The sequence below is a fragment of the Daucus carota genome, chromosome 8, assembly GCF_001625215.2.
Source record: "Daucus carota subsp. sativus chromosome 8, DH1 v3.0, whole genome shotgun sequence".
Classification (NCBI taxonomy): domain Eukaryota; kingdom Viridiplantae; phylum Streptophyta; class Magnoliopsida; order Apiales; family Apiaceae; genus Daucus; species Daucus carota.
The window spans coordinates 18,345,154-18,368,569 of NC_030388.2; the positions used below are offsets into that span (position 1 = coordinate 18,345,154).

Genomic DNA, 23,416 nt, shown 5'->3' on the forward strand with positions numbered 1-23,416 from the left:
TTTTAACCCAGGCAAACAGCTCCCGGACACACTAGTATCTTCATATACACACATGCATGTATGTGATGTCTATTATTTTTTCTTTAGAATATCATTAATCACTATCATACCTAAACATGACAGACACTGTGTCTGCAAAAGTTTTTAACAGACCCAAAACATACAACAGTATTCATACTAATGTTCGAACTAATAAGAAAAATTGAAAAAAGGGAGTAAGAAAGGTTTTGCTAGCGAAGCAAATGAACTCTTCATTTGCTTATGTTTCTATTCTGCTTTAAAAAAGTTTAAAGCTTGAGTTGAACTTGGATCAGTTGGCCTGTTTGACAAAATACATTAAGGGCCTGTTGTTTTCTAAAAATAGATATTTTTATAATTTTTTTGGATATAAATGTTAAGGATGTGTTTAGTATTCATTATGTGGGAAAAAAATATAAATTTATTTGAGAAAAAAAGTAGAGTTTCTTGTAATGTTTTTCAGAAATATATAAGTCCTTATTTGTGAAAGATAAGTTTAGACAAAATCATTAAAGCCATTTTCTGAAGTCCTTTTCTCCCCCAGACATGAAAAAAGCTAAGGCAGGAAAAAAAATATAAATGTAAACAAAAAAACTTCAATTAGAATGTATGGCCAAGGGCAAGTCTGCAACTTGATGATTGATTTCCATATATAGCAATCCCTTATTCTCTTTTGCTTCTTGATCATTAATACAAATGACCATCAACTTGAGGTATAATCAATAATGTAGTTATCTAATTATACTTTATTGACAGTAATATTTAAGATTAGTTTTCTTAAGTATTCTTAATCTTCATGAAATTACTTCATCATGTACGACAATAGGTCATTGTTTACTTTATATATACCAACCTCTTATTGCAACTCTTTCCACTTTCTACATCTTTGCTGTTCAGATTTCTTGTAATTTGCAGAAGAGGTACAAATTTCCTCAGCTTAATTGCTACACTACCCTTTATAATTTTCCTCATCAGGGACAAGTTTCCTGGTGTTTCGACTCTTCGAATATTTCATTGTCTTTATTAATTATTTTTCATTGAATTTAGTAGCTTATTCAAGAGGTTTTATGGTGGATAGTGGATTACATTCTATGAGCATTTAATTTATGCTAAGCATGAATTGTTTTTTTGGAATATGATTTTTTTTTTTGATTCAGTTGGAACTATGTCATTAACTGATGATCAATCGGGCGAAATCTCACCCCAGAGAAAGTCAGGCAGGGGAAAAATTGAGATCAAGCGGATCGAGAGCACGACTAACCGTCAAGTAACTTTCTGTAAGCGTCGGAATGGTCTGCTGAAGAAGGCCTATGAATTATCAGTACTTTGTGATGCTGAAATTGCTCTGATTGTCTTCTCTAATCGTGGCCGCCTCTATGAATATGCTAACAACAGGTATGTTTTTATGTTGATCATCCCGGAATTTTGACTTGGGTAAGCTAGAAGATTTTCACTTTGTTAGGTTTTTTTTTCAGTGGACTTTCCATCTTGGTTTGGATTATATACCTATAAATTTGGTCTTCAAAATGGTTTCTTTTGTACTATATAGATCTGTTTTCATAGAAGCAACAAGAACTGGTAATTGATATTTGTTTTTTTGGCCTTAACTCTTGCTCAAAATATGAGTTGAAACATTAGTACTGGTCTACTGGGGAGGAAGATGTGGAGATCTGGGAATGAAAATTAGGGTCACAGGAGTTTCTAATTAGTCAGGCTTAAAATATGCTGAATACCTTTTTCTACCAATCACAACTCGACTACACTTCCGGTTGTGTTTCAATTCCTTGTCTTTCCTCAATTTCTTGACATTTTTGCACATGTAACACCGGTTAGGTCAATATTTGATATAATTTTTAGGGTTGTATTATTTGCATCACTATATATTTTATTGTTTTTTATATGTCCGAGTATATTTCTCCTTACCACACCCAATAAAAACCCATTCAGTTCAGTTAAATTTAAAGTAAATAAGTATACATAGATATCTATTTAAGTACATCTTGTAGATGTCACAAAAATCTTTGGTCACCTCACACAAGATTTTCTGGTACTGGATGAGAGTGATAGAACAGATCAAAAGAGTTTTCACTGATCTAATTAAGATTTGTTGTTGTATAGTTATTTTTAATAATAGAAATCTATTTTTTGTTGGAAAATATTAGAGACCTCAAAAAATTATTTTCAATTTTCTTTTCAAATTTTAGTTGACAATTTTTGATTGGTTCTACTCACACTCATAATAATGTCATTTCGTATACACATAAATCGTCCGACTATATCTAACATGTCATTCGGGAAAATATATTTGTGGTACATAACATTAATACTCATTTTTTTTATCTTACCGCCTACTAAAAGTCTTAGTGTGTTTTCATTTCGAAAATTTAATTTATAAAGATAAATTTAATAGTCGCATATAATGATGAGTTTAACCTAAGTTTTAAATTCAACCAGCCTAAAATGTAATGCACCGGTTTGTTTGAGTGAGAGAGATGGAAAACACTGACTTCTTTTCACTGTCTCAACTGAGTTTCACTTTGGGGTTTTGCTAATTACCGAGGTGGGTAAAACACTGGAATCTTATGTTACCCAACAGGTAATTGGGTGTGTGACACGTGGACATATCCTAGCCATTGAAAGTGAAGCTATGACAGCTTGGCAGAAGCCAATCTGTAGCTAGCTAGCTCGAGGAAATTAAGGATACTTGATATTACATCAAGTCAAGAATGCATGACTGACTGACTTCTGAATCTGACTAAACTTAAACAACACTCAGATTATATCTTTTGAACAACATCATAAATTTGTATCATGTCTTAGGGACTTTTATTAACCACAGGACAAATGCATACATTTGGTTATCCTAATATCTAGGTTTACAAAACAAGAGTCACTAAAAAGTCAGGGTTTATTATGGCACGAAATCTAATTACATATATATTGACAAAATTAATATATTTGGTTTGGTTGCAGTGTCAAGGGAACTATAGAGAGGTACAAGAAGACCAGCTCCGATACCCCTAATACTGCTTCTGTTTCCGAAGCCAATGCTCAGGTCTCTTCTGATTTCTTCAAGAAATTTAAGTTCAAATATAGAGTATAACTCAAACTTTTAAGAATTTATTACTATTATATTTAAATAATTATAAGTCCTAAAATATAAGATTACTCAAATATTAAGTCATTATAATTTATAAATTATTAATTTAAATTTCACCGAAACCGGCTCTATAAATATAATTTGAGCTTGCTTATTTCAGCCTCAACTGAAATAAAACGACGTCGTAACTCCTTCTGTGAAGAGTATATAAAATTCATTTTCCAATTAAATAAAAAAAATTATATATTTTGTTTTCCGTGTTAAAACGCCGTCGTCTTGGCTTATAATTTATTTAAAAATTAATTAAATTTGCACAAATACATAACCGACTGGTGGGGTGGTCCGTTATAACGCGGACACGTCAGCAGTAAAACCGACCATGCAGTGTGCGGTCGGTTAAAATATGTCGGGGTCTTGCCAGTAAGACAAAACGACGTCGTGTTGTCTTATAACCGACCGAATGCCGCCGGTCGGTTTTAAGTCGACACTTTTTTAGCCGGTTAGTTGTAGACAGTCGGTTTTGTCCTTTATTTTTTTTAGGGCAAGTTGGTTCAAATGCCTTTATATATATTCTCTCTCTGGTCAAACCACACGTCTCCTTGATACTGACATAGCTACCGTTGTGCCTAACTACTACTAGGGTGTTAACATGACAATTCATCAGGGAATCGAAAAAGAGAAGGTTATAACTAGAATAAAGGAATGCTGAGTCAACTATAAGCTGCAAATTGATGAACTTACCTAAAAAAAAATTTAAATTGGTTGAACAATTTTCCACATCAAAACATAAAACTAAATTAGCTATAAAATGTGTTTTTGACATATTAAATTAATTAAATAATTTAATTGTTACATGTGATTCTAAAGTACTTCTGGTGCAACAATTGATATTCTTGCCAGTATTACCAGCAAGAGGCCTCAAAACTTCGTCGCGATATTTCAAAAATACAGCAGGACAACAGGTTACAAATTTGAACTCATGGATGTTCTCTAGCTAGTTAGCTTTAAATTGATATGGATGCTTTGAATACGGGGATGATTTAAAATTTACAGGCACATGATGGGTGAGGCCTTGAGCTCTCTGCCTGTCAAAGAGCTCAGAAACCTGGAAACTAAACTTGAGAAAGGAATCAGCAAAGTCCGCTCCAAAAAGGTACATGAAATTAGTTAATATATCAAATTTCGTAATAATAAGTATAATGATCATCTCATTTTCTCGAATTGCAGAATGAGCTATTGTTTGCTGATGAAGTCGATTATATGCAGAAGAGGGTAAGTTTAAGTGTGTTCCATTCAGTAATGACTTGTGTAATGTATCCCATTTCGAACCCCTGACATTCTGACAAGAAAGGAGGCGCGGGATAATCCTTCGACTTCCTAATGCGATCATGTTATTAATATCTGTAGTGCAATAATATGTTTGGATTGCAGGAAACTGACTTGCATAACAATAACCAGTACCTTCGAGCAAAGGTGTATATCTCTATCTCCAATATGAAATTACGGTTTAGTGACAAAGGATTGATTTATTTCTGACAGCATTTTTGCCTGTGAACATTTTTCGTAGATAGCTGACAATGAGAGAGCACAGCAGCAGATGAACTTGATGCCGGGGAGTTCAACTTATGAAGTTGCCCAGCCTCAGTCCTTTGATGGTCGCAACTTCATCCAGCTCAACGGTCTTGAACCTACTAATCATTACTCTTGCCAGGACCAGACACCGTTACAACTTGTGTAAGAGCTAATCTGTTTCTAGCTATAGAGTCATGCACATTATTAATTAGAAATATATTACATTCTTAGGTTTGCGAAGCACTTACAAGGTTAAAATGAAAAAGATAAAGCAAAATTTATAATTATATTTCTGATTTGATTCTTTACTTGTATTGTTTGAGTGCAGTTAAGCGTATGAGCTATATATGAAGCGTCTGCTTGCGGTTTCCACTGGTCTGGATTTCAGAGATATATGAAGTACCGATCAGTTACTAGCTTGTGTAAGCTCTTGAAGTACTTATATAGCTGATCCACGGTGTGAATGTAGAGAGTGCATATATACTCTCACATGACTATTTGTGTTTAAATATGCCATTTGCTGTCTATTGTGTAATCAAGGCTTCTGTGTGTATAATTTAGCACAAGACTTTGTTGTTGAATATTATGAAAGTCTCTGTATAAGCTTGATTAAAGTCTGGTCCGTTGTGTTTAGTGTTGCTCACAGCTGCTTAATTAATTATGCGATTGCTCAGAAGTGTATTTAAGATTATTAAATAAAACATGGAATTTAACTTATAGAAAAAATAAATGGGATGGAGGGAGTATATCTTTACGCCATGAAAGCTACCAAATAATTATCTATCTTTTCATGATGCATAAATGTAGGAGCTGAAATATCTTTTTCAGGTTCTTAGATTGCGAGGTTTAGCTTAGTGGCAACAAAGCATGAAGAGAGTGTATTGTACTGCAAGAAGTTACTAGCTACAAAACTCCGTATGTAATTCATGCATGGAAATGTTAAGCAATCAATAATAGGTTTATCTCTAGTAAGATTCTCAGTACATGAACAATTTGTTGCTTGCGTTTTATATAGGCTTCGAAAAGTCCTCTTCATTTTCATTCCCACCAGCAATCCAACCGGCCCCTATTGTATTTTGCAATGACCATAAAATGACTACACAGACGACATTTTGTCTACTAAGCACTAGCCAAGTGCCGGATATCATAAGGGTAGGCATCCGCTGGTGATGCAGACACGTAGGCTCTTCCCGCAAGCAATATATGCCCGGTCTCTGTAGGATGAAAACCATCGAAGAACGGTTTAAAAGATCTGAAAGGGCACGGAGCGCTGTTTGGAACACATTGTCCCGCGCCAGCACCTTCGGATATCTTACAACAGGGTTTATTAAGAACACCTGATATAAAACACGCCTCAATTAGCCCCCCTTCAATCCTCTACAAATATTGGAAAAAGGTACAATGTTGCGTGATGACACGTGCAACTTACCAATTACAGGTGCAAAGTTGGAGACGTTAATGTAGGTAAAATGTGCACCGGGGTGCTTAGCGTTCAGGTCATCAACAAGTGGTTTGAGTCTGTTGTTGAACTGCTGGACTGCTTTATTTGTATTTTCTACACATCCAAGCAGATTCGGCCTACTCGATAAAGCCTCTTGAGGAATGCAACCTATAGGTCCAAGTCCGAAGATTGCAATCTTCCTTGCTCCATAATTGTATAGAGTCTGCATTCAAATAAAATGAAAATAACAAGGTTAAATTGTGTATTTTAATGTTAGTGCAGATAAAAATTGAAATACTTACTGATAACTGCTGAGTATACTTGTTAATCAACTTTTGTGCATACTGGTCAGGTGGTATTTTGCTGTTTGGGTATAAATTTGGCATTAAGTAGTTGTTGATGTAATCGTTGCTCCCGAATCCGGCTATATAAATGCATTTATTCAAATGATCTGCTGTTTTCTTCTTATCTCCACTGAGTGCCGCGGTGACACGAGAAATAGTTCTATTGTGGTTAATTAGCTGTTGGTCGAAACTGATCACCTCACCCTATACATGGACAGAAAAATGAGATCAGTTTTGCATGAATAAGTATTGAAAAATAATTTCAAGTGGCTAATGAGACAGAATGTATGGGATTACCTGATGTCGACCAGTTTCAGGAAGAATGCCACATCCACCAGATGCATAATTAACTCCATCCATTATGTTCCTGCCTTCTGATGCTGCGAATGGAGGAATGAAATCACGTAGACCTAGCAGTTCACCTGTAAAGTACGTACCCGTCAGTTCAGCAAGACGGTAAAATGGTAGTTTACTATACATAGATTCTTTGATTTTTAGGTGAGAGGTCAAAAAACAGAACCAGAAAGATGATAAACCAGGTCATCTTTTTTTTTTCTTTTTTTTTATGCCTAAGAAAACAGAACTAAGATAAAATTTTAAGAGATACCAATTATATCAGCAAAATTTCGGCCATTAGTAAATCTTCCGGTTGGACCATCTTTGAAATCGACGCCATAAGGCGGGTAATTCACTTTTGCCTGAGTTTTAAGCCCATTGTTATTGCCATTGTCAGCCAAGGAGTCTCCGAAGACAAAGTAACAAGGAACTTGCTGGCATAAAGTTCCAGCATCAACTAAGCTGTTACACCATGGATGAAACAATGTCAGTAGTAATAAAAACCATAGCTTAGCTGCATATGCCATTGGAACAAATAAAAGGGCAGGTTTTTGCATGAGCAATTTTAAGATGTGTGTAATGCATGATTGAGATGCTAAAGCAAGAGATAATGTGGAACCACAGAGAATATAGGAAAAGTATTGTATGACTGGCTCAGCTATAATTATGCAGGTAGAATTAAAATCTGCCACTAAACTCTTTTAGGATATTTCTTTCCTAAGCCTTAATTTTTTAGGATATTTCTTTCCCAAGACTTAACTGAATTTTCTTGATGATGTTTCTTATGTCCGCTAATGTGTTGGTTTATCAGATAGTGAGCGACTTTAAGAGCATTTATCATCATAAATTTTGGTAACAGGTGTCCATATGACCAGACAGAGGGAGAATAAGTGGCAAAAATTGGAACAGAAGTAACATTCCATTGGTCCATTCCTTAAAATAAAACTATAGAAGTAAGAGATACTCACTTTGTTCTCTCTGTATGCGATCACTTTGTTATCCAGGTCCAATCCGTTTAGGTTAAAAAAATAACAAATTCATTCCTTTTAAAACAGGCGGTACATATTCATTCCTTTCTCAAATTAAATGTTGGGGAGCAAACAATCTATACTCTCAACCCTAGCGATTGTTCTCTCTGTATGCGATCTCTCTCTGTGATTAGCGCGCACTCTCTCTCCCAATTAGCTTTCTAGCACTCTCTCTCAATTAGCTAGCTCTCTCTCTCATTCGAATACCTACTTGTATCAGCTTCGATCGTTTTCATCATGTAAATAAGTCATACATGGACCGTTTGGGTAAACTTTTAAAAAGTGCTTTTTGCTTAAAGTAAAGAAGTTGATTAGAAGTGAGAAATAAATTAAGACTTAAAAGTGATTAAACTGTTGGGGAAAAAAGTAGAAGTGATTAAACTGTTGGGGAAAAAAGTAGAAGTACAGAAACAAAAGTCAAATTTTGTATTAGAATAACTTTTATAATCATCAAATTAAGATTATTATTGTGAATGTAAATGAAACGAGTTGTGTTCAGGCAACTCATACTTCATATAAAATTATTCAGCAGAGGACCTTGGGTATAGGACCAATAAGAGACTCATATATCATATAGAGTAAAATGCAAGGTGTGTACGTGCAGATACACCTTTGTGCATTTTGTGTACTTCAATTTTCGAATATAGCAAAGTACCTGCAGATACATATTTGTGCCCTTTGTGTATCTTAATTTTTGAATATAGCTTACAGTTTCAAGATTCGTGCATGATGTGTATTTCTGTTAAAAATCTTTTAACAGAGTTAGTGGTGAGAGACAACAGTGGTAATTATTTGACTAGCGGCTATCTGCTCTGCTCTATCAAACAAGCAAGCAAAGCAAAATCAAGGTTTTCTTTTTCTTTTTTATAAATATTTAGAAACTAAATTTTATTCAAATTTTTCTTTTACACAATTTGTAAAATTATTTTTTATAAGAATTCTAAAAATGCGTGTTAAATATGCCCCACAATATAAATAATCAGGGTGACGGAGGAAATAGTAATTAATTATGTATATCATATTTTCGGTTCCTAATTACAAACATTTATTTCATAGAAATTCTTGCAACTGTTAATTTTTTTTGTAAAATGTATGATAATAATGTATATAAATACCTATTATATATATATGAAATAATTAGCCAAAAAAATTATTGAATTAAAAATGTTTTAACGTAATTTTTGAAATTATTTTTATATGAGTTTTAAAATGCGTGTTAAATTTTCATTTACCGAGATAAAGTGATAAACAATTAGAGGGACATTGGGAGTAATAATTATATATATTATATTTGTGGATACCAATTCCTAATTACAAATATGTATTCCATAAAAAAATTCCAAACATTAATTATTATATAAAATGTATGATAATAATTTATATAAATATCTATTATATTAATGAGAAAATTTTGAAAAAAAAATATTGAATACACTGAAATCTAATCATTTTTACACTAATTTATTAATTAAATATATTATTAAAGAATATTATATTTTAAATTATAATTTATTTGTCAAGTTAGGTCATCGAAGATATAAGTAAATAGATTTTATATTATTTGATGATTTTTTTAATTTTCAGAACTCCAAAAAATAAAATTATCAAAAAATTCTGTAAAATAAATATATACCATTTTTCTGTTCTAATATTATACTGCTTGTGTCCTCCTCATTTGTATACGTTTTTTATTCACTACTCGGCACATACTTTAATTTTTATATATTTTTTATTCACTACTCAGCACGTACGTACTTTAATATTTTTATAAAATATAACTCGGTCACCCTAATTGTTTATACAATGGGACAGATTTAACTGGTATAGGATTCTTATAAAGAAATAATTTTACAAATTGTGTCAGAAAAATCTGAACAAAATTTAGTTTTTAAATATTTAAGAAAAGGAAGAAGAAAACCTTGATTTTGCTTTGCTTACTTGGTTGATAGAGCAGATGCACTGATGCAGTACATGCCACATGGACACTCCGTTGGTCAAGTAATTACCACTGTTGCTCCTCACCACTAACTCTGTTAAATTTTTTTAACGAAAATACACATAATGCATGAGTCTTGAAACTAAAAGTACACATTTGCTATATTCGAAAACTGAAATACACAAAATGGACAAAGGCGTAATTTCAGATACACATCTTGCACTTTACTCTATCATATATAACATGTTTTGTTATAGTATTTACTTATGTTTCAAAATATTCTGTATGCAGAACATGTTGCATGTCAAAGATTTGTTTTCCTTTTTTAGTTGTCACAATTTTATTTTTGTTAGTCAAATTGACTAACTTTTGACCAAAGATTATAAGTCATTTTTTTATTATCTTAAAAAACTGAAAATTACATCTTAAAGTAGATTAAAAATTATTTCCAATGACATTTTTTTTTATTTTTTCAATTGATAAATTATAGTCAAGGTCAATTTGACCGGCACAACTAAAAAGGAACGGGGAATTAAGTATATATGCCGGACGTGTTGCAGAATATATAGGTTTTTTATTAGTCTTCTGTACAAGATCCTTTGAACTTTTGCTTAGATGAAACATGTGTTTAATGTTAGAATTTTTTGATATGGTTAATTTTATGAAAATGGCTATTAATTTGGAAAGGAGGGAATGTTATTAGCTAGATCACTAGTCTCCATCTTTAACCTCTCGATACAAGTATTTTACTCCTTGTCAATCTGTTCAACACACAAAAATGAAATCTTCAATCCATGACATAGAATACACTACAGGGAACTGAATCCTAAAAAGAAAAGAAAAAAGACAATGAATTGTAAATAAAGGTTTATTCCTAATTACAACTTATCTGTTGGTCCTTCAAGAATTCTTGCATGGAATCCAATTAATTAGACCAAATCATTCTTCTTTACGTATCAATGATAAATAGTTGTAATGTACATGTTACAAATTATAATTCTGCTAAGTGACGAATGTCTATAGGATAATCATCAAACGGCGTTATGGCTGTGTATGCTCTTCCTGCAAACAACAGATGTCCTGTCTCAGTTGGATGAAATCCATCGTAGAAAGCTCTCAAGGTTCTGACAAGGCAAGGCTTCTGGTTTGGCACACACTGTCCCTTACCAAATGTTGTGGATGTTTCACAACATGGAAAGCTCAAAAGTCCTGCAAAATATGATTATAGTATTAGTAGATGTTATTAGAAAGCTTTAAATACCCGAGGGCGTTTGGAAACGTGCATTTCATTTCAAATGATGGATTTCAAATGACAGGACTTGAGTTGTTATTTCAAATTCTCAAACAGGCCATTTCATTGAGACAAATATGTAACAAAGTTGTGGTAGCCTACCGATCTGTGGTGAGAAGTTGGATATGTTAACGTAGGTAACATGTGCATCACTCAGATTCGCGTTAAGGCCATCAACAAGTGGCTTCATTCTGTTGTTGAACTGAGCCACCGCGTTGTTTAGATTGTCTACGCAGCCTGATAGATTTCTTGGGAAGGTCCTAATCTCCTCTGGTGTACAACCTATAGGTCCAAGTCCAAACAAAGCAATCTTCCTTGCTCCGGAGTTGTACAAAACCTACAATCAACAAAACTCTCTGTCATTTACCACTGCTATATAATTGAGTGGAGGTGATTCAGTAACAGGGTGACTCGAAAAGCTGCATATATGTTACAACAGTTATTGTGACAAAATAATTGAGCTAAATCCAAGACTGACCTTTATTTGTGAGGCATACTGTTGTATAAGCAAATCTGCATACTGTTCCGGTGTATATTGGCTAGTTTCTGGGAAGAAATCTGGCATGAAGTAGTTGTTGATATAATCATTACTCCCCGACCCAACTGCGTAAATGCACTTCTTTAAGTACTCTCCAGTATAACTCGCATTATTCCCCTGTAGGCTCACGATTTTTGAAATCGTAGTTTGGTGATTGCCTAATTGCTGGTCTAAGCTAATAACTTCACCCTGTTGAGAGGTTAAATAGAATAAAGACTTTAACAAGATGAGATCTAGAAAAAATGATATGTTTGAAATTTGGATTTTCTTAGAGTGCTCAACAATTAGGCTGGCTTTTCTGAAAACCAAAATTTTAATGGAAAATTTTGTTACTAATTTAAACCTTCTCTGCATATGATAAGTCACCAGTATATACTCTGTTCTAGATGGGAGAATTATGTTTTTACCAAGTTTGAGCCACTTTCGCCACGAATCCCAGATCCTCCCGAAGCATAATTGACTCCTTGGACCATCTCAGAGCCACTAGCTCTAGCAAAGGGAGGCCTAAAGTTATCGAAACCTAAAAATTGACCTGCAATGCATAAAATTAAGTTAAAATTTATTGAAAGATAGCTGCCTTGAAATATCAAATGCACTGTATATGCATGGACATGGAAACTACTTTGAACAAGGTAAATTTCTATTCGTTATACGGATTTTCTACTGTGTGCCTATGAGGATACACTAACAACTATTTTTACTTAAGTGGAGATTTTTGTGCATGCAGACAGATTAACGGGACAAAAACTGAAATACTGAAGTGCAAGTAAAGAAGACAGACTTAGAAAATCTGCTTGGTTCATGCCGTTGGTAAACCTTCCTGTCGGTCCGTCAGTAAAATCGACGCCATAGGGAGGATAATTAACCTTTGCCTGAGTGTCGAGATCATTGTTGTTGCCATTGTCCATCAACGAGTCTCCGAAAATAAAGAAACAGGGTACTTTCGGTTCACAACTGACCAAAATCAGTATATTCAGACTGCAAAACATTGCTATTAATGGCATGCAACGCCATAAGCTAAAGCCGCTTGCCATTGGGATAGAAATTGAAAAATGAGGGAGCTCAAGTCGTGCAAAGGGAGATATGGAACCTGGTTGTAGTGTGCTGGTTGGATATTTATTTAGCTGGATAGTTTGTATAATATATATAGAGATTAAGCTGGCATGTTTGATTAGTACTTCACAACTTGCCAAGAGGGATCTCAATTGTTTAATATATACAATGTCAAAGTTGATTTGCTTAAGGTATGTGCTACATGAAAACAAACTTTGACGATCGATATATCACAAAATTGTATGTTCACTTGACAACGTGCGCTTGATATATATTAGACTAAGCTGTGGGGTCGATTTTTATGATTAATTTAAAATTATTTAATTTATTATTCGTTATTTATATGTTGAAAATTATTTCTAAGTGAAAAATATTTTTTATTTATCAGTTTTTATTATTGTTCGATATATGTGTGTGTAACTTGTATTTTCAAACAACTTTCTATATTTTCATAAATTGAATTTTAAAAATAAAAATATATCATGAAATTATAATTTTGAACTTATAAATCAAAAGTTGACCCGTAACCTTTTTAGATATATGAAATGCTAATAAATAAGTGACTATAAAAAATTGACTTATAAATTAGAAGCTATGTTTTCCCGGACATGCATGCCGGAAAAATATTTTGTCGCTTCATTATAATATATTAACTTATTTATATTATTTTTTTGTTTCAAAATAAACTTATTTATATTTTTTTAATTTGGACTTCGACTTTTAAGAAATTCGCATGGGAACAATATTTTGTGGCGTCATTATAATATATTTACTTATTGAGCATTCAATTGTAAGGCTATAAGTCAAAAAAAAATACATATTTACTTATTAAAGTTTTCTAATTGTGAACTTCCTTTAATTAAACATAATGGCGCCTAATATATAATTGAAATGTTAGAGAGAGAAAAGAAAAAAATAGAAGAAAAGATGGAGTAAATACAAAAGCTACTCTTTCTTGTGCTTTTTATTTTGGAGAGAAAAAAAGAAGAAGGAGATATTTGGTTCATGATTAATGAGCCCGGTTAACGCGAATCAAAACCTCGTAGCAGTACATTGTGTTTGGATTAACAAAACTTTTGTGAATAGAACTTCATTCCCTCTTAGCAAGTAAATCATTCCTTTCACATCTCATGCTTCCATTTTCATTCCCAGTTTTCATTCTACCAACCATCCAAACACCTTCGAAAATTGTCAGTACATTTTTCTCCTATGAATTTTTCCTATTTTGAAAAGAGTCTGATCGTCAAAAGATATTACGAAAATAGATGGACTATTGGGAGACAATTACAAATTTTTCTTCCAGAATCTCTTTTCTCCTCTCCTCAGCTCCTCTACTTTTAAGAGTAGTGGAGCACAGTGTAAGGTAGGTAGGGAATGTGGTAATATGATGAATTAAAGGTGTGCACTGTACAGTGATTGTTATGTTACAAACATAGTGCAGAATTCATACAATAAACGAATCGTATATGGGACCGACTCGTGATATTTATGAAGTTTCAAGTTTAAAAGCTTTTCAAGCTAATCAACGAATACCCGCTTAATATCATAAACAAAACAATACTCTACTATAACGGAAAACGTGTAACATCCGTAAAGTAATTTAAGTCAATCTTAAGACTTGTAGATAAAAGAAACGAGAGTCATCGAACGTGGGTTAATGCATATATCATAAGTTATTGGATACGATAAGGATGTAAAGATCTCCACCATATTTAGCAGCCACCGCTAACGGTAACGTGGTATTATTATTAGGGTCTTTTCCGTGTCAATTTTTTTTTGGCGTTATTTTTCAATTAAATATATTTTAATTAATGAAATTTTTTGTATATTATATCATTATTTGTGAAATTGGAGTTGGTAAAAATTTACTATCTAATTAAATTTATTATTAAATTAATAAAATACTTATTAATATGTGCCCATGAACGTATACTAAAAAATTTGTTATTATTATATTCAACATCGCAGTATGAGATGGCGAACAAATTTTAACAAAGTTTGAGATTATTTATACACACGATTTGGGAAGCCCATCTGGTTGCGGATCATTTTTCTTCTCCCATTCCCGTTTCAAATGGATAAGAGAAGGAACTTTGGAATTGTATTTCACTACTTCCTTTTGATATTTAATTATTTACTAGCTTATAGCCCGTGCAAGACACGGAAGCTTTTTAATTATTTATAAATTTTTTAGATATATTTTAAAATGATGCGAAAAAATTTAATTTATAAATAATAAATCAAAATTTTCAATAAAATAAAATATAAAATTATGTTTTGTTTGTAAATTAGAACTGTTGTAAATACATCCTATAGCTATTAATGGCTTCAAATAAACTATTGTGATCAAGCCATTCCTTTTTCTGGTACGTATCATGCCAAAGTATTAAATTCTTTCTATCAAATTGTAATAAAATTTTGAGTTGAATATGTAAAGCCAACTTCTATTAGATTATATTTATAAATGTATTTTATATTAAAATTATTATAATGTGATTTAAATATTTTTCTAAATTATGGTTCTAGATTAAAATTGATAAACATAATTTGTTTTGAATTAAGAAAATGAATCATAAACATGCAGTAAAAAGGTAGAATCTGTTTTGGATCAAGAAAAAGATTTTGTATTTGTTCCTCATATAAATCCGGCTTATTAATTTTAAAATATATTATATAAAAATTGTGACGGTGCGATTTATATATATATATATATATATATATATATATATATATATTTGAAACAGATGGTGCGATTTATATGATTCTACAAATAAAACTGGTAGGAAATATTTATTTTACATTAAAAAAATCATAAACATATGAAAGACAAAATTTGTTTTGGATTCAGAAAAGGAATCATAAACATGCAAATAGCTATTAGTTGCCTTATAGAACAGAAGTAATATTGTTCTAATCTAACAGTGCTTATTTGTTCAATATACGATCCAACGGATGATAAGCTTTTGGATCATAGAACCATGCGACCAAATTATCCCCTTACGCTTATTATATATAAGTATATAATGTCGCCCGTGTCCGTATTAATTGTAAAAGATCAATTTTTAAGTTAGAAAATTTATAAAAAGATAATATATTTTGTTAAAAGGGTAATTATCATGTTTCTCAATGTTATTTTAAAAAATTGAATTTTTTTAGTTAAAAATATAAAAAAGGTAATATATATCAATAGGCCCGTACTTTGACCCAAGTACCGACCGACCAGTCTTTTAATGTTTCGGCTTTAAACTCCAATAGATTATCTTTTTTAGATTTTCAAACTAAAAAAACCGATCTTCTACAATTAACACGGGCAACAAATATATATAAATATAATTTTATTATGTATAAATATTATAAATCTATCCTATACTATATATTATTATACTATTAAAACTGAAACTTAAAAAGTTCATATTGATAGGCCGTACCTTGGCCCAAGTACCGACCGACCAAACTTTTAATGTTTCGGCTTTAATAGTATAGCTTATAGCCCGTGCAAGGCACGAGAGCTTTTTAATTATTTTTAAACTTTTTAAATATATTGTAAGTGGTGTGAAAAAATTTAATTTATAAATAATAAATTAAAAATTTCAATTAAATAAAATTTAAAATTATGATTTGTTTGTAAGTCAGAACTATTGTAAAAATATATAGGTTCTACTTTTCAGACTTGTTTCTGTAAAAAAAAAATGGTTACACATGTTAGATCATCCGACTGTGGCGATGCCGTATAAAATACACCGTCACAGTCACTAATGACTTCAAATAAACTATTGTAAATTTGTAATCAAGCCATTCCTTTTCTCTCATGTATCATGCTAAAGTATTAAATTTTTCTATCAAATTTTAATATATATTGAGCAGAATATGTGACGTCAACTTCCATTAGATTATATTTATAAATGTATTTTATATTAGAATTATTATAATATGATTTAAATTTGGCTTACTAATTTTAAAATATATTAGATAAAAATAATTTTGTGACAGTGCGATTTATATGATTCTACAATTAAAACTGGTAGGAAATATTTATTTTGGATTAAAATATCCGGCTTATTAATTTTAAAATATATTAGATAAAAATAATTTTGTGACGGTGTGATTTATATGATTCTACAATTAAAGCTGGTAGGAAATATTTATTTTGGATTAAAAAAATCATAAACATGTGAAAGACAGAATTTGTTTTGGATAAAAAAAGAATTATAAACATGTAAGCAGATATCAGCTGCCTTATAGAATTAGAAGTTAATTTGTTCTAATCTAACGTTACTTATTTGTTCAATATACGATCCAACGGATGATAAGCCTTTGGACCATGTGACCATGCGACCAAATTATCTCCATTACGCTTATTATATATAAAGTATATAATGTTAATAGAACAATAATGATCTACACTATTTTGTATATATATAAATGCGTGACAATTGTAGATTGTAATATTGTATTATATAGCTTACTTGTCCGGAATGGTCAAAATATATCAGAATTTGTATATTTGGACGCTTCTATATCGTGTGCTTGACTATTCTTTTGTTTTTAGTTTATCTTTGTGTCTTCGAACTTTCATTTATATATATTAACAAATTTCATTACTTAAGAAATCAGATTTCTCTGCTTCTGATCCATACCACTTGAGATATGTAAACTATAATTTTCAATTCTTCCTTCTCAATTCAAGTTCTTGATCATTTACAATACCATCACAATCAAGACACTAGCATCTTGACTGCATAGTGCAGTATTAAATTATCCTTCACTCTATTACTATGTTACTGACGTTTAACGGGAGCCACACTTCTAAAAAGTGGAGTCAAAATTTGGCCACCGTTCTGAGAATTTGGAACTCTTGGCCAATTGTTTGAAAATCGGTGTAAACTTTGACCACAACTTTGAAGTTTACTCAATTACGAAGCCAACGAGCGCGATTGGATAGCCCACTCAAGAAGTATTAGAACAGACACTTATTTGTAAGACATAAAAGTCTAAATCGTCAAAAGAAAAAAAATTATAAAGCCAACGACACATTTAATCACACTTCTAAAACAATGCAAAGCATACATAATCATAATTCATAAGTATATGTTTAACATTCACACCTAAATATATATAACTTCCACCTGCAATATAATTCAGATAAGCATTCTTGACAAATCTCATCAGAGCTGAGCTAGATGGCGGATATCGTACGGATACGCATCGGTTGCAGACTCTGCAGCATATGATCTCCTCCCTATGATCACATTAGCTGCTTCAGTAGGATGAAAAGCATCCCAGAATAAATATTCATCCCTGTTAGCACACGGACTTTGTAGCGGAAGACATGTAATTTGCCCATTATTTCTTCCTATACCGCAACACCCTGAATTCGTATTGCTGAAACCTGAAATATTCATTTAATCCAGAGTTCATAAAAACCCGAAACTATAAGAAAAATGGCAGTTATCAGAATTATTAAATGTACCGAAAAATGCAGGACGAGCAATTATGTCCTGGAACATCCCGTAAGGATTGATAAAAGTAAATCTTGAATCAGGTTGGTTTCGGTTGAGAACATTCACTAGTGATCTAAGTCCATTGTTGAAGATCCGATTCGCGAGATTTATTCTTTGTACACATGTTGTCCCGTCAGGGCTGTTCTGCGCCAGTTCATTCGGGCTACACCCGATCTGGCCTAATCCAACCAACGCGAATTTTCTTGCTCCATAATTATACAATGTCTGCAAAACAAACAACATTGAAGAAAAAATAAATCAAAATGAATTAATATACAATTTGTACCTCGCAGCTTGTGGTAAATTTGTCGGTGAATTATAGTATTATACCACCAGTTGTTGCCTATATTGCTGGAGAAGAACATCTGCATATTGTTGAATAGTGTATCTGCGGCTAGTAGAGTAAATTGTGGGCATAAAATAGTTGTTAAGATAGTCATTGCTGCCCAGTCCGATTGAGTATATGCACTTGCTCAGATAATTGGCTGCCTCGTCTTCATCTCCGAGTAAATTTACCACTTGGGATACAGTGTTTTTGTAATTATTTACTTGCCCACTGAAACTAATACGGCCACCCTGCAGTAACAAAGAAAATGTTCAAGTCCCTAGCCGCAACCACAGGACTCTTTTGTTTTAACTCCGCTCAAATACAGATTGACTGACCAATCCACTATGAACATTTTATGTTTGCATTTTAATAATTTAGATAGTATAAATGTTGATGTACCAGCTGCTGCCCCGTTTCTTCTCTGATTCCAGCAGCTGCAGACGCGTAATTCACACCCCTGAGTATGTCTTGACCCCTTGCTTGTGAATAAGGTGTGATGTAATCATCGAACCCTAACAGCTCAGCTATCATGCAAGGAAGAAAATTATTATTTCAATTTCATTTACAATTAGTACGTGAATGCAGTTAAGAAATTATGTGATTATTCAATAATAAATAATCAAGTATCCGTGCTGTATGATTATGAAAATGCAGCTACATGATGACTACCAGCAAAATGTACATATTGCAGTGATGTTCTAAGAGGATCCTTACCAATGACATCAACCGTAGTTTTACCATTACAAAACCTTCCTGTTGGCCCCTCAGGAAAATCGACACCATAAGGATAATAGTTAGCTCTAGCCAACGACGCAATTGCATTGTTATTTCCATTGTCCACCAAAGAATCTCCGAAAATAAAGTAACATGGAACTTGAGGTTGAGCATTAGTTTCACTGTAAAAGCATAGCACAGTGACCATGCACACTGCAATCAGCCATTTCTTAAACTCAACACACATTTTCTTAAAGATAAAATGTGATGCTATAGAAAACGGATGAGATAGCTAGACTATTGGGGTGTTATATCTATGGAATGTAAGTGTATATATAAAAGGAGGAGAGTAAAATAATCTGGGCAATCCAAGTTATATTTTTTTTACAATTATGATTAATTTTACAGTTGGATGTTAGTTAGATAGCTTTTATTGAACGCGGAAATGTATTGTTGGAGGCTCTGTAGCGAATGACCAGTTCTCAGAAGTGTATAAATATACTCTTACAATGCATTACCAATGATTGTGTAGAATATCAGACAGAAACTACATTCTACAAGAGTCGAAACAACTGTACATTTATATCAGGTAGCAGTAAAGTTATCTTATTCCATGGGAGTTAGTTAAATTATATGCTCTTAAGTCCTAACTTCAGAGGCTTGTTTCGTTACTCCTGATTAAGGCACCTGATTCAGATAATGTCGAGTGTAATAATTAATGACATTAGTTGTTATCATAGAGATCGACTCAAAAGAAGTCTCACTATCTAATAGACATATTCATATTTGATCTTGAACAAAACATTAGTTTTTGCTTTGAAAGTTATTTTGGTAACTTATCCTTACAATTCAGGCTAGAATGTGATCCGTAAATTTGCCATAGTAACTTAACTGGAAAACACTAGTAATAATTAGGGTACCTACACCCAGAAAGTATTAATAGAATGGTTGTTGAAGAATTTAACACAATGAATGCTTGTGTATGACAGGTCAGATCCGTGGAACATGCGCCAATGGCCATCTCAAATGATCCAGAATGCAAGTAAGATTCAGATAAGAACTTCTTAAATAAAAAGGGACTATTAGAAAAATGATGTATATTCAGTCAAGCAAAACATAAATTACTAGTGAGGATTGTTCCCCCAAAAATTGAGAAATAATGAGTATGCAGCTTCTCTAACGATTGTGCATTTATCAGGCCTGCTAGAATTAAATGCAGCTAGACGATTAGATTGATGTTCTATCCTTGGTGTAGGGTCAGAATCCTTCTATTATTTGTCGTAGTTGCCTGGCTATGAGCGACTTCATTCGTGATCAGTGTATCCTCGGTGATTTTTCTGCCACTGACAAAGGCCTATTGAACTTCTGAAACCAGTTTGCACATAATACCTTTAAATTTGATTGATAACACTTTGAGAATGATTTTTATGGTGGCATTGACTAAACTAATTGGATGGTGATCAAAAACCTAGTTGGATTGTAATCAAAAACCGAAGTCAAATAAGCTTTCGTGGAATATAACCAGAAATGAACAATTCATACCCAACAGTAAGTAGCTGTTATTTGGAAATCTCTTTATCAATTAAGCAAAATTCTCTTTGGTAATGAGTATCTTAAATTGCCTTGATATAAGCATCAGTGAGGTCCTCTCTTGGTGCTTGCATTGAATCACATTGAGATAAAAGCCAAGTGTATTTCCTCCATCAAAATGATCAAAAGTTCAAAACTTCTGGGGATTTAATCTCCCAGATTAAAGACTTTTGCCTCTTTGATGTCTGTGGGGCTTTTGTTTCTCCGCAGAAAGAAATCCGTAAATTCCAATGGCACAAAATGATCTAATTATCAATTTATCATAATGTTACTTGAAAAAATAAGCCACCCTCCCTAACCGAACTAGAACAAAATATGTTCAATGGATTTATAGTGGTCATGACAATACGAGTCATATAAATTTTAGAAATGATTAATATGATAAAAGAGCACATATTTTTGTTGAGTACGTGTCAACCTAAGTCACAACCTAAGTCACACATCATAAAAATAAAAGAATATTTATCTTAGAATATAAGCAACAAAAAAACTCTATTAGTATGGGACGTTTTGAAAGGAGTCAAAAAACAAATCCGAGTCTGGCCACAGCCAAAACTGTGATTGGAGGTCTTGTATGGCGTGTGGAAAGTCTTAAAAATCTTTGTCTTTGTTAAAAATGGATTTCTCCAATGTCTTAGTGATTCAAGTATTTCTGAAACTCTCTGTTTCAAAGAGGTTCTAAACTGGATAGAGAACTATAATTCCAGTGTGAAAATTATAATAAGCTGGCAGCTTATTGATGAAAGATCTCACGTGAGATCAATAGCTGTTTGAATATTGTTATTGTTGATTAGATCTGATATGCTAGTCTCACTTATAAGATTATGGTAAGCCGTCTTTGCTCTGTTTTCGCTAGTAAGCCAGGACAATGAACAGAGGAAGCAACTTCCAAAATGCTTGTGATGAACCAACTAATGGAGATGCGTCGATAGAGGAACAGTGCTATCTAGCTGCAGAGTTTGGTTGCTGGACCAACTTATCCATCAGCCACATTCTAGGCTCAGACTCTGTGTCATCAACGACGACTAAGGACCGTTTTGGTAAACTTAAAAAATGTATTTTTTTGCTTAAAGTAAAGAACTGGTCTAGAAGTGAGAAATGGATTAAACTTATAAGTAATTAAACTGTTTGAAAAATAAGCAGAAGTCCTCAAACAAAAGCTAGCGTTCTCAGCTTTTTATAAGTGTTTTTGATTTTTTACATAAACAGGTCAAAAAAAGTAGAAACTTGCTTCTTATAAAAAAAATCATAAGTTGTGTCAGCCAAACAGACACACAATTCTACTTCTAACTTCCCACAAAAAAATAACTTGAAATAATAATATTAAATTTTTTTAATCAACAAACTTTTATTTGAATGATATCTCTGTTATCCTATTTATAATATTTATAATATGTCGAGAGTTCAAATCTCATCAAACAGAAGACATTTATATGTATCATAGAAGTTGAAATTTCAAACACTCGTCTTTGTGTCCCAGAACTAGCTCATTGACAAAAAGTTGACAACCTATAAACATTGACATTAAACTTAGCGAAGAACATGCGTCTGCTACAATGTGGGTCGATTTCAAACGAACAAAGTGCATCATACATAAATTCTGATATTGTATCAAATTATGTCTTTAAACAATCTTTGTATATTAGAAGTTACACAACACAAAACAATAAGTTTAAAAAAATCTCTAATTTCAAATTTTTTGAGTTGCTATATCATGAATATTCTCTATTTTTTCAACTTGATATATTCCAAAGTGTCTTCATGTTTCGAGAAATCCAGTTAACCTTAAAATAGAATCACGGATTTCACACATATGCCTTCCTTTGAGAGTTCTTCCATTTCCGCTACACACCGAATACGCCATCTTTGCGGTAATTCGCCGCCCCACAATCTCGTGGGGCCGCGTAATTCTACCATCATCTTCATCGTACATATATTCATATTCGTTGTCCGAATGATTTCCCGGGATGTTCATAGGAACTGATTTCTTCTTTCTCCTTAACTTCTCATTATTTCCAGATTTCTTGTAACCGCACGTAGTATTGGCATCTCCATCTGATAAGCCCACAATGTCGTCAAAAATAGTATCGGATTCTTGAAATTCTTCTAGAGCCATAGAAACCAAGTGCAATATGTTTGTGTGAGAGGGGAGATGTTTAAATACAGAGCAAGAATGAAGTGGGAAAGAAGATGGAAAAGAGAGGGGATTTATAGGGAAATGAAGGAGAAATTGAATCGTATCGAGTACACTTGTGGTTGATTGTGTCCAGAGCCGTGCCTGAGATTTTATGTGCCCTGTACAAAATTTTAGAATGGTGCCCTATAATTAAAATAAAATAAAATAATAAAATAAATAAAATACAAAAATTAACTAAATATTTTCTTTTATAATATAATTTAAATACATCGAAAATCAATAGATAAATTACAAGTACATAATTAATAAGATGTAATCATTATAAACAAAAAAACAATGACATAAACCTAATTTATATATGTAAACCTATTTAAATTTTATATAAATATATAATTTGATTAATGTAATTTTATAAGTTAATATTTTTCATTTAATATGTAAACATTGCATGTAGTTATAAAATAAAATAAATTAATCACCTAAGAATTG

General features: G+C 32.4%; 5 protein-coding genes across 7 annotated transcripts; 1 reads left to right on the plus strand and 4 right to left on the minus strand.

The window, feature by feature from the left end:
- Positions 1-813: 813 nt before the first annotated feature.
- Positions 814-5,323, plus strand: LOC108197540 (floral homeotic protein AGAMOUS). 3 transcript variants are annotated; one of them, XM_017365188.2, is made up of 9 exons: positions 814-938; positions 1,176-1,413; positions 2,992-3,073; positions 4,019-4,080; positions 4,172-4,271; positions 4,346-4,390; positions 4,550-4,591; positions 4,686-4,852; positions 5,019-5,323. In XM_017365188.2, exons 2-9 carry the CDS (start codon positions 1,184-1,186, stop codon positions 5,020-5,022), a joined length of 732 nt encoding a protein of 243 aa, XP_017220677.1. In that variant the 5' UTR covers positions 814-938; positions 1,176-1,183; the 3' UTR covers positions 5,023-5,323. The 3 variants fall into 3 exon arrangements, with proteins under 3 accessions (XP_017220677.1, XP_017220675.1, XP_017220676.1); XM_017365186.2 differs by lacking the exon at positions 814-938 and having other exon boundaries at positions 1,068-1,413; XM_017365187.2 differs by lacking the exons at positions 814-938; positions 5,019-5,323 and having other exon boundaries at positions 1,068-1,413; positions 4,686-4,856.
- Positions 5,324-5,809: 486 nt separating this feature from the next.
- LOC108198263 (GDSL esterase/lipase At1g29670-like) lies at positions 5,810-7,338 on the minus strand. The gene is made up of 5 exons (XM_017366025.1): positions 7,083-7,338; positions 6,773-6,897; positions 6,434-6,679; positions 6,127-6,354; positions 5,810-6,067 (listed from the first exon to the last, which is right to left on the minus strand). The coding sequence occupies exons 1-5, from the start codon at positions 7,336-7,338 to the stop codon at positions 5,810-5,812; spliced, it is 1,113 nt and encodes a 370-aa protein (XP_017221514.1).
- Positions 7,339-10,602: 3,264 nt separating this feature from the next.
- Positions 10,603-12,732, minus strand: LOC108198631 (GDSL esterase/lipase At1g29670-like). Its single transcript, XM_017366398.2, has 5 exons — positions 12,386-12,732; positions 12,012-12,136; positions 11,545-11,793; positions 11,169-11,403; positions 10,603-10,984 (listed from the first exon to the last, which is right to left on the minus strand). The coding sequence occupies exons 1-5, from the start codon at positions 12,636-12,638 to the stop codon at positions 10,767-10,769; spliced, it is 1,080 nt and encodes a 359-aa protein (XP_017221887.1). The 5' UTR covers positions 12,639-12,732; the 3' UTR covers positions 10,603-10,766.
- Positions 12,733-17,656: 4,924 nt separating this feature from the next.
- On the minus strand, positions 17,657-19,599 carry LOC108197466 (GDSL esterase/lipase At5g45670-like). The gene is made up of 5 exons (XM_017365099.2): positions 19,201-19,599; positions 18,886-19,010; positions 18,489-18,734; positions 18,128-18,383; positions 17,657-18,046 (listed from the first exon to the last, which is right to left on the minus strand). Exons 1-5 carry the CDS (start codon positions 19,445-19,447, stop codon positions 17,823-17,825), a joined length of 1,098 nt encoding a protein of 365 aa, XP_017220588.1. The 5' UTR covers positions 19,448-19,599; the 3' UTR covers positions 17,657-17,822.
- A 2,950-nt stretch (positions 19,600-22,549) lies between these two features.
- LOC108198264 (protein S40-1-like) lies at positions 22,550-22,906 on the minus strand. The gene has a single exon (XM_017366026.1). It carries the CDS (start codon positions 22,904-22,906, stop codon positions 22,550-22,552), a length of 357 nt encoding a protein of 118 aa, XP_017221515.1.
- Positions 22,907-23,416: the final 510 nt, after the last annotated feature.